This window comes from Marmota monax, unplaced genomic scaffold (genome assembly GCF_021218885.2).
Source record: "Marmota monax isolate L192 unplaced genomic scaffold, Marmota_monax_Labrador192_F-V1.1 WCK01_AAM20220418_F8-fsc00145, whole genome shotgun sequence".
NCBI classification, from domain to species: Eukaryota; Metazoa; Chordata; class Mammalia; order Rodentia; family Sciuridae; genus Marmota; species Marmota monax.
In genome coordinates this window covers 3,202,528-3,211,999 of record NW_026695201.1, presented here as the reverse complement: position 1 = coordinate 3,211,999, position 9,472 = coordinate 3,202,528, and the positions used below count along the sequence as shown (strand labels likewise).

The 9,472-nt window shown below is 54.3% G+C and overlaps 1 protein-coding gene across 3 annotated transcripts; it reads left to right on the top strand.

Annotated features, from left to right (window-relative positions):
- The first annotated feature begins 1,207 nt into the window (after positions 1-1,207).
- Positions 1,208-8,366, top strand: Tagln2 (transgelin 2). Of its 3 annotated transcripts, none has more exons than XM_046429023.2 (5): positions 1,208-1,334; positions 5,861-6,068; positions 6,552-6,726; positions 7,030-7,132; positions 7,580-8,366. In XM_046429023.2, exons 2-5 carry the CDS (start codon positions 5,889-5,891, stop codon positions 7,719-7,721), a joined length of 600 nt encoding a protein of 199 aa, XP_046284979.1. In that variant the 5' UTR covers positions 1,208-1,334; positions 5,861-5,888; the 3' UTR covers positions 7,722-8,366. The 3 variants fall into 3 exon arrangements, with proteins under 3 accessions (XP_046284979.1, XP_046284981.1, XP_046284980.1); XM_046429025.2 differs by lacking the exon at positions 1,208-1,334 and adding an exon at positions 1,704-1,937; XM_046429024.2 differs by lacking the exon at positions 1,208-1,334 and adding an exon at positions 3,554-3,693.
- The last annotated feature ends 1,106 nt before the right edge of the window (positions 8,367-9,472 follow it).

Here is a 9,472-nt window from a genome sequence, read left to right as displayed (position 1 = left end):
CGGGACAAATGCTACATATGGGGGAGTTTGGGGATCCTTGCAGAAGGTGGTAATAGTGATAATAGCATTCACTGTGTGCTGGGCACCGCTCTAAGCTTTTCACAAGTACTGCTTAATCCTTTACAGCTCTGTGAGTCAGGTAGCACAGTTAGCTTGTTTCCCAGATAGGGAACAGAAGCATAGAGTGCTTTAGTAATTTTCCCAAAAGTCACACAGCAGGTAAGGGGCCAGAGCAGGTGAGATGACAATCGAGGAAGGAAAAGCATCCCAGGCAGAGGCATAGCCTTTGTAAAGGCACAAGGAATGAAAACTCTCCCACTCCATGAATCTGGGCAGAACAGGGAGGGGATAGAGAACAGAAAGGTCGAGGGGATGTCTTTGGTGTCTTTGTAGATGTCTTTGAATTCCAGGCTTAACAGGGGACAGTGAAGAATTCCACTGTGCCGGAAGTGTGTTGCTTGCCTATCATCTGCAAGGGCCTGTTTTTCCATCCCCAGCATTGCAAAAACAAAATCCAAAAAATACTCTACTGGTGATTGTAAGTAGGAAAGTGCACCCAGGGGTACTTAGCTCAACAGGATCCTGAAAGAGTGGGAGGTAATCTTTGGATCCCTAAACCATGCCAGCCTAAGAGACAGAGGAGCCCTCTGCCAACCTCCTCCACTGAGCCCTCTCCTAGTTTCTTCAGGATTTAGGAAGAGATACAAAAAACAATCATAGAGGAGGAGCTGAAAGGGTGAGAGAGATGAGGTCCGAATCCAGGTCTCAGTTCGGACCACACCCTTTGGGCCCCAGGCAAGGAGTGACCTCACTGTTAGTTTCTGCCCAGGCTTGAAGCAGGTGGCAAGCAAGACCACGTGCGGATGCTGTCCTAGCCTGCAAGCCTGTCTTGTCACACCCTAGTCAGTTGGGAGCTGTGTGGGGGTCTTGTGCCTCCATTTACCTTGCCAAGTCTCTTTAAAACAGGAGGCTTCTTTCCCCCATAAAGACGCCGGCAGTCTTAAACTAATAAGGGCAGGTTTCCCACTGGGACCCAAGTCTATAGGTTCCTGGGTGGAAATGCAGTGTTTCATGGGTGGAGACCACGACAGCTACATCCTAGACTCTCCAGATCCTTTAACTCTCCATCAAGCCCACCGCTGGTCTCTTTCTCAAGCATTTCTCTTGGCTAGTTCGCTGCGGCGCCTTTAAACCCTCTTGGCCCTTGCCCCGCCCCCGGTCCGCCCCGTCTGAGGCGGGACCCTCCAGAAAAACCTCTGGCCAGCCAGCCCTGGCGCACCACTCGCCGCTGCAGCCCCTGCCGTGCGTGTGTCGTTATCCCGCCCTCTTGGACGGTGAGCAGGACCCGGGGACAAGGCGGGGGGCACTAGATACGTGGTATCTAGAAAGCAACAAGCCAGAACTTCCAACTTGCTCCAGGGATCTTGGGGATCTCGGGTTGGAGCCCAGGCAGGGTCCGAAGATTGCTCTGCCCCGCCCCACGCTGTCAGGTCCCCGCGTCCTGACCGGGCATTGCTGGGCGATGAGGTCAGGCGAGATATGCTAGTGCTTAGACGGGGCGTCCGTCTGGAGCAGGGGCTCAGGCACCAAGCCCCACCCTCTGGCTCCCGCGCCGCATCCCGGTTGGGAGGATGAAACGAGGGCGTCGGATGTTAGCTGGCTGGCCGCGACTGGCGGAGCGTCCAGGCTCTGTTGCTCACCTCGCTCTAGCTCAGCGCTCCCGGGTCTTCACGCGTGACCCTTCACTTCCTGGTTCCTGGAGCACGTGTGGCCACTGCCTGCCCACGGCGACCTCAGGCCATCTTTCCTGTACCTGCTGCTAACTCGCTTTCCTGGGCACTCGCTTTGCTTGGGGCCGGGGGTCTCGGCGCATGGGTCCCAGTGGCCTCGCCATCTGTGAAGCTCCAGTCGTCTCCAGGAGACTTCTTCGACCTCAGGCAATTTGGGGGGTGCTACCCTGATTGCAGTGCCCTGACTTTTGGGGGGGGGGGGGCGGTATGGGAGAATGGCTGCTTTCCAGGCCCTCCGAGCCTTGCCTGAGTCCAACCGCTACCCCCTCCTATGCCCCCTGCTGCTGGGAAAGCCGGTGGTAGCCGCGGGCTGCGGGCGGGCTTCCCAGACCACTGCGTCACCCCAGTGGCGGGCCGGGCGGTGGGTGACTCATCCTCAGTAACGGCCCAGGGTGTGGCTGTGGGGGTGGGGGCGGCGGCTGCAAGGAGCTGGACCTATAGGACCGGAAGTGGCATGCTACCTTCCCCAACTCCGCAGGCCTCCAGGAGACTGTACCCGGAGGTTCTGGGGGATCGCGGCATCAGTGGGGCAAAAAGAAACGGGGATCGAATGTGGAGATGCGGTGCTGGAGGAGACCTTTGGTGCGGATGGGTTCCCCCCTGTTCTGCCTGTGACTCAGAGCCCCAGTCAGGGACATCTCCCCATCTCCAACCTCCAATCCCCCTCCCAATTTCTCATTACTTAACCCGCAAACCTCAAACTGCTGAAGAGGCCAAAGGTAGGGCGGGGCCAGCAGAACGCTACCATTTCAGAACCAACAAATAGTCTTTGTCCATGCGCCCCACCACCACCATGGCCTCTGCCCCCTTGGGGATTGGCCTCTAATCCTTTCTTCATTCCATTCCTTTGCATTCCAGGATTTTCAACTATGGGGGCTATCTCAGAACACACCTTGCCTCCCCTGTATGGTTCTTCTGAATTACCTTGAACCTGCTTCTCTATCCCAAACTGGTGACTTGCCATCTCCAAATGCTCTCTACACCCTCTGCAGCCACCTTCTTGAGGAGTCCCTGGCATCTAACTGTCCCCAAGAACTGCTGTGAAGATCCCATTTTGTGCCCCTGTGCTCAAGAGTCTCTTCACCATGAAGTCTGTGGAGTGGGTGTTCCTGGTGCCCCCACCCTGCCTCCAGTGTTTGGTACACAGAAACCATAGCAACGGCCTAGCCTCTACCTCCTCCCCTCCTCTGGAGCAAGCCTGTGGCTTCCTGTTTGTATAACTTCAGCTTTCTCTTCTGCTTAGGACTCTAGGTGGTGAGGGGGCTGCCCCTTGGGTTGGGGGTTGCCCTAAAGCTGCCCTTTAACCACAGTCCTCCCACTGTCTTTCTGTGGCATCTCTCTTTCAGAATAGTCCCAACCCCAAATCTGAGCTGGGAAGTTCCTTTGTATTCCATCTGTGTAGTCAAGGAGAGTCCCTCTGTCTTCCCAATTTAACGCCCCAGTCAAGAACTCTGAAATCCCCCCCCACCCCAGACCAGGAAGGTGTTCCCCTTTCCTTCAGCCTTGGCCTTCAGTAGGGTGAGGTGAGCTTCAAGCCCCGGGTTCTGGCTGGGGCTGGGGCTGGGGTTGGCTTGCCTTTGGTGGCCCTTTCTCAGTTTCCCCACTGTTGTAACATTGTGGGTGGGTGGGGGGAGAGTTGTTGCCACCACTGCAGTCAGTTCTATAGGGACTCAGCTGCCGCCTGTCTTAAGTAGGGTGGGGAAGAGGAACAGCTGCTGGCCTGGCTGGGCCTAGCTGGGACTTCTCCTTCCCAAAACTCTACCCTGTGGCTCTGGCCACAGGGCTATAGGGCAATGGACCCAGAGTGGAGCAGAGACACTACAGCTGGAGCCCGGGACCCTGCCAGCTGTGTCCAGGCGCCAGAATTAGGGAGGGGCCCTAAACATTCACCCTTCACCCTGAGGTAGGTCTGGGTGGCTATGTCTGTCTTACCCTGGTTGTGGGGGACACCGGAAGGTTTGGGGTCCTTCTCTTCTCTCTTAACTCTGGTGTCCGGGTTAATGATTCTCCTGCCCTTTATGTACCTGTGCTATAGTGCTCTCTGAACCTCAGGCTGATTGGCTCTCTAGAAACAGCCCTGAGACCCAGGTGACCTAGAGAAACTGCCCCCCCAAAAAAGAGGTCTGGAAGTTGGACTGGGAAAAGGGGGTTTGCTAATGATAGTAACCCTTAGCCCCCTCCTCTCCCTACAGTCTTCCAGCTACTCCTCTGTGGACACAAGTTACAGGCTTTTATAGACCCAGTGGTGGCTGAGCAGCTGGGCTGGGCTGGGCTGGGTGGTGGGAATCTTGTCTCTCTTCCTCTTGAGACCCAGCCATGCCACCCGCCTGCCTTCCCTCAGCTGATTGTGTGTAGGGCTCCGGTGGTGTGGGTTAAGACCCAGACTGACATTTATCTGGCCCAGCTTTCAGGCAGGGGGAAGTGGGGGCTGGGTCACTCTTAATGAGGTTTAAAAATAACTGATTTATGGGGAGGATTTCTGCCGGAAATGTGCAGCTCGATAAGCTGGAGTAGAAGGGAGCAGCCATATTGTTATGTGGGGGAAGGGTCCGTCCTGAGACACACAACCTCTGGGGCTGAGGGGTATGAAGCTATCTGAGGCAGCCTGGCTCCTTGTTCTTCATCAGAGCTCCGAGGCCCTTTGAGGGGGTGGCAGGATTATTTAACCTGGGGTGCTTCAGAGAGGGAGCCAGGATGACTTCATTCCTTCAGTCTGACCTGGCCTGGAGCCAAATGTGGGAAGAAGGGGTGGCTCCCTTTCCTGTTCTTGAGCACAGGTACCTACTTGTCCTGGGGATCCCCTTTTGTGAGCAACCAACCAGCTCCATTTCAGAGAAAAGTAGATCCCCTCTGGGAAGGTGCTGGGGCAGGAAATGGGGGGGGTCTGTGTCTATTTTCTATTTCTGTTTCCCCTTGGCATCAGCAGCACCACCAGGATTTGCTCAGCAAGCCCCTGGGTGAAGGACCTCAGCAGGGAAGTGGTGGTAGAAGGCAGGCTGCCCACTGCAAGGTGCTTCCACCTCAGGCCAGTGGTCAGAAACCACCTCGTACTTGCTAACCAAGGTCCTCAAAGTTCAAGAAACCCTTCTTTGTGCTTCCCCATTTTTCCCTCTCTTTTCATGTTTTCCGGAAAATACCACCCAAGGTTCCTGCAGTACTGTCCTGTCGCTACTGTAACAAACTACTACAAACTTAGTGACAAACATGTGGTATCTTTAGAAACCCCAACAGGGATCTTACTAAGATCCAGGGGTAGCAAGGCTGCATTCTTTCTGAGGGGATGAGGGTAGATTCAATTTCCTTACCTTTTCTGGCTTCTAGCCACCACCTGCATTGCATATTCACTTACTAAAGTGAATATGCCTCTTTCACTTACTAAAGATCCTTGTTTATGACATTGGGTTCACTTGGATGATGTAGGATAATCTCCCCATCCCAAGATCCACAAGTATTGAGAATTAGGACATGGGCACCCTTTGGGAGTCATTATTCTGCCCACCACAGCTCCTGGAAGGGAAAGGAGAATTTGTTTTGATTGCCTGGTTTCTCAGGATGATCCATTTGCCTGCTAAAATCTGCCTCCCTCTTTCAGCAAGCTCTCCCAGACTGCTTCTGCCCATCATCTTCTGTTAATTCTTACTACATGTGATCTGAATTGTGCAGTTTGCTTTTGCAAAAACTGACCATCCCAAATGAGGAGCTATACCTCCCAATCGTTTACCCCATATTCTATTCCAGTGGGTCTTATGCTTCATTCCAGTAAGAGAACCGTTTGTTCAAATGAAATTGAGTGGGAATGCTCAATATAATAGACAGACTGCTTATCGTGGTCTGGGGGGAATCCAGAGATTGTGCATAAGGCCCCACATTTCCCAGAGTTCTGAGAAGTTCTACTCTAGCCCACATCTACGTCTAGGGGTCAAGGTGAAGCTTCCTTTATAAGGCAGCAGTTCTACTTCTCAACCATGGGCTCCCCCTGGAGACTAGGGTGTCTGTCTCCTCAGGCAGAATCCTCCACTGTGTGTGTGTACACAGTATTGACCACGGGCCTGCTTTTGTCCTTTTACTAGCTTCCTGTAGCCACCACAGCTGTTCAGAATGGCCAACAGGGGACCTACATATGGCCTGAGCCGGGAGGTGCAGCAGAAGATAGAGAAACAGTACGACGCTGACCTGGAGCAGATCCTGATCCAGTGGATCACCAGCCAGTGCCGCAAGGACGTGGGTCGACCCCAGCCTGGACGTGAAAACTTCCAGATCTGGCTCAAGGATGGCACGGTGAGAGCTGTGCCCTCCTGGATTGGAGATGCAGGGAGAGCAGGACGGGGTCTGGGGGGATTTAGGATTAAGGAACCGAAGAAGGAAAGAATGAGGGCATGCAGGCCCAAGGTCTTCCTTGGCCTGAATATGTTTTATCAAGGATGAGAGGACCCACGCTTTCTTCCCTCTACACAGAGGGAAGATAACAGTGTATGTGCCTCCTCCACCCTGAAGAAGGCTGTAGGTGACATCAAGGAAGAATAGCGCTGAGAAAGAACTGTGGGAGGGTAGGCGCTAGGCAGTGATACTGGCGTAACAAGGAAAGACTAAACACTAGCCGTACACTCTGGGCTGCGGGGCAGTGTGCTGGCCAAGAGGGACCCTGAGGCTTGCTCCAGGTGAAGGAACCTCTCTGGCTCACTGTCTCTAGTGCTGAGGGTTGTACCTGCTGATCTGAAGTTGGCATATCCTCACTTCTGGATACCTGCTGTCTCCACTCAGGTGCTGTGTGAGCTTATTAATGGACTATACCCGGAAGGGCAGGCCCCCGTGAAGAAGATCCAGGCCTCCACCATGGCCTTCAAGCAGATGGAGCAGATCTCTCAGTTCCTGCAGGCAGCCGAGCGCTATGGAATTAACACCACTGACATCTTCCAAACGGTGGATCTCTGGGAAGGTGGGCGAGGGCCTGGGGGCTGTCCTCCAGGACACCACAGATTGGGCTGGTCCATTTCAACCAGAGAGAAGGAACAAATTTTGAGCTTTTTGAAGACAAAGAAGGGTGTGCGTGTGTGTGTGGGTGCGCGCGCACGCGTGTTAGTGTGTGTATGTGTTTCATGGAGGAGTTGGGCCATGTTGGGGCTTGGAATGGGAACAAAGAGTAAAACGAGTTTGGAAGCCAGGCCTGGCTTAGTGAGCGAGGAGGAACTCTGTCATCCAGGACCTGAGCCCTGCTGAGCCAATATATTCATCTTTCCAGGAAAGAACATGGCGTGTGTGCAACGGACGCTGATGAACCTGGGTGGGCTGGCGGTAGCCCGGGATGATGGGCTCTTTGCTGGGGATCCCAATTGGTTTCCTAAGTAAGTATTGCTAGGGGAGCCAAAGAGCCCTGCCCATTCCTTTTCCTAGGAAATATTTGATGGCTCTGTGGCAGCAAGATTGCAAGTTGGAGGCTAGCTTCTGCCACTTTGAGACCCTGCCTCAAAATAAAAAAAAATCAAGAGGGCTGCTGGCTCAGTGATGGAGCGCCCCTGGATTCAATCCCTAGTCTCAGTACCTCAAAAAGTAGCCACAAAACCAAAACAACAAAGCACTTTCCTATCTTACTCCATCCTTACAGCTCCCTGGGGTGGTAAGTGACTGTCCCTTTGGAGAGGTGAGGAGGTGGCTTCAGACAGCTCAAGGACCTCAAGGGCAGAGTCAGTGCCAGCCCTTGAGCCCACTACGGAGCCTGTGCTCTGTTCAGGGAAGAGCTGTACTGGGGCAGCCTCTGGCTTCCTTCCAACCAGCATTCCCTTCCCATCCAGGAAATCCAAGGAGAACCCTCGGAACTTCTCGGACAACCAGCTGCAAGAGGGCAAGAACGTGATTGGGTTACAGATGGGTACCAACCGTGGGGCGTCTCAGGCAGGCATGACCGGCTATGGAATGCCACGCCAGATCCTCTGATCCCACCCTGCTCCTGTCCTCCTGTGAACGGTTAATATATATGTATTTGTATATTTTAGCAATGACATTCCTTGAGAGCCCCTGGAGACCTTCAGCTCCTCTCTGCCAGGGTGGGGATCCAACCTGTCTTGTTGGCAGCCTCTCTTCCTGTGCTTACTAATACATTCCTTCCCCACCCCCATCAAAACTGGATCGACTTCTCCCTGGGACCAAATTCTGGGGGCAGGGGTAAATCTCCCTCTCCCTGCTTGGCCTCTCCTCTTTGCCTCTGACCGCTCCTGACCCTGAGTTCTGCCCTCTCAGTCCGTTTCTTGGCTGGAAGTCAGGGATGCTGCCCTCTGGCCCGACGCTGGACTGGCCATCCTTCCACAAGTATGCTTCTCCCACAGCTGTGGCTGCGGGGACTTAATTTATAGGGAGGGGCCTGCGGCCACTGCCACCCCAGCCACAGCTGGGCTGTACTCACTGCACATCTGGGGCAGCCTTCTTTAGCAGAGGTCCTCTTGGCTTTTTATTTTCCACTCCCCTCTATGTGGCTGAGGGGTGGGGTGGAAGGGACAGAGGAGGGAGGGCTGCCCACCATGGTGTGGGGCTTGAGAAATATGAGTTTGCTGATTTAAATAAAGAATCCCAGTGTTTTTTGGATGGACTCTGGCTGTGTCTAGGGCCATTGTGCCCACTGTGGGGAAGGGAGGAATACCGGGCAAAGTGCAGAGAACGGTACAGGGGAGAGGGCAGAGATAAAAGACTGCTGTGCCGAGCTCTATCTTCAGGTGCCTCCCCCATCCTCTTTTGTTCTTGGTTAGGGACAGGCGGGCTGGGATTGGGAAGGGATAGGACCTCACAGCTGTCCTTGGGCTGAGAGCCATAATGCAGAACACGTGGGCAGTATTCACAGGAAGGTGAGGCCCGCCCTACCTAATGAACTGGGCAGTCCTTCCTGGTGCCTCCAGCTGGGCCCACCCCTGCAGCCCGATCAGCTTCTGAGCCCCTGCAGGAAGGGGTAGGGGGTTGGCACAGCCCTTGAGTCCTGGCAAGTGCAGCTGTCTCCAGGTGGGAGGCCCCTCAGGCAGCCTCGGGGTTCAGGTGGCCTGGGTTGGAGGAGGTCACCGCCAGGTTGGAGGCTAAGGTGGGGCTGCAGCCATGAAGGGGAAGTGGAGCTGGGAAATGAACAAGAATGAATTGGTGGTGGTGGCTAATGGGAAGAGACCTTGATCTATCCCAGGCAGCCACCTGTGAGCTACATTCTGGGAGAAGCCTAGCCAGGTGGCCTGGGACCAAGATAACCAACTTTGGGTCAAACTTGTCTCCAGTCCCCAGTTCCACCTGGGCAAGAATGTTGCACACACAGTTTCAATCCCCAAGTGTTACCTTACCCCCGAGCTCTGCTGATCAGACCTGCTATCTTCCCAGGGAGAACTTGAGGAACCCTGGATTGGGCTCTTGTATTAGGGCCCACCCCTATCAGCCAGCCTCAGGGACCTGCCCACCCTCATCCTTTTCCCCTGCCCTGTTTTGGGTATTTCTCTCTCCTTGTAGGAGAAAGACACAACATGGTGCCTGAGCATGAGAGATTTTGCAGGGTTCATAAGCAGAGAACTTGTATTTTCCACCCCACCCACACACTCCCCTGCCTCACTGTGGCTACCTCTTCTGAGTAGCACCCACTATGTGCCACCATACCACGGTCCATGGATCTCAGCCTTCTCCTGACACCACACTGTGGGAAAGTTGGTATTTGCTTGCTTGCT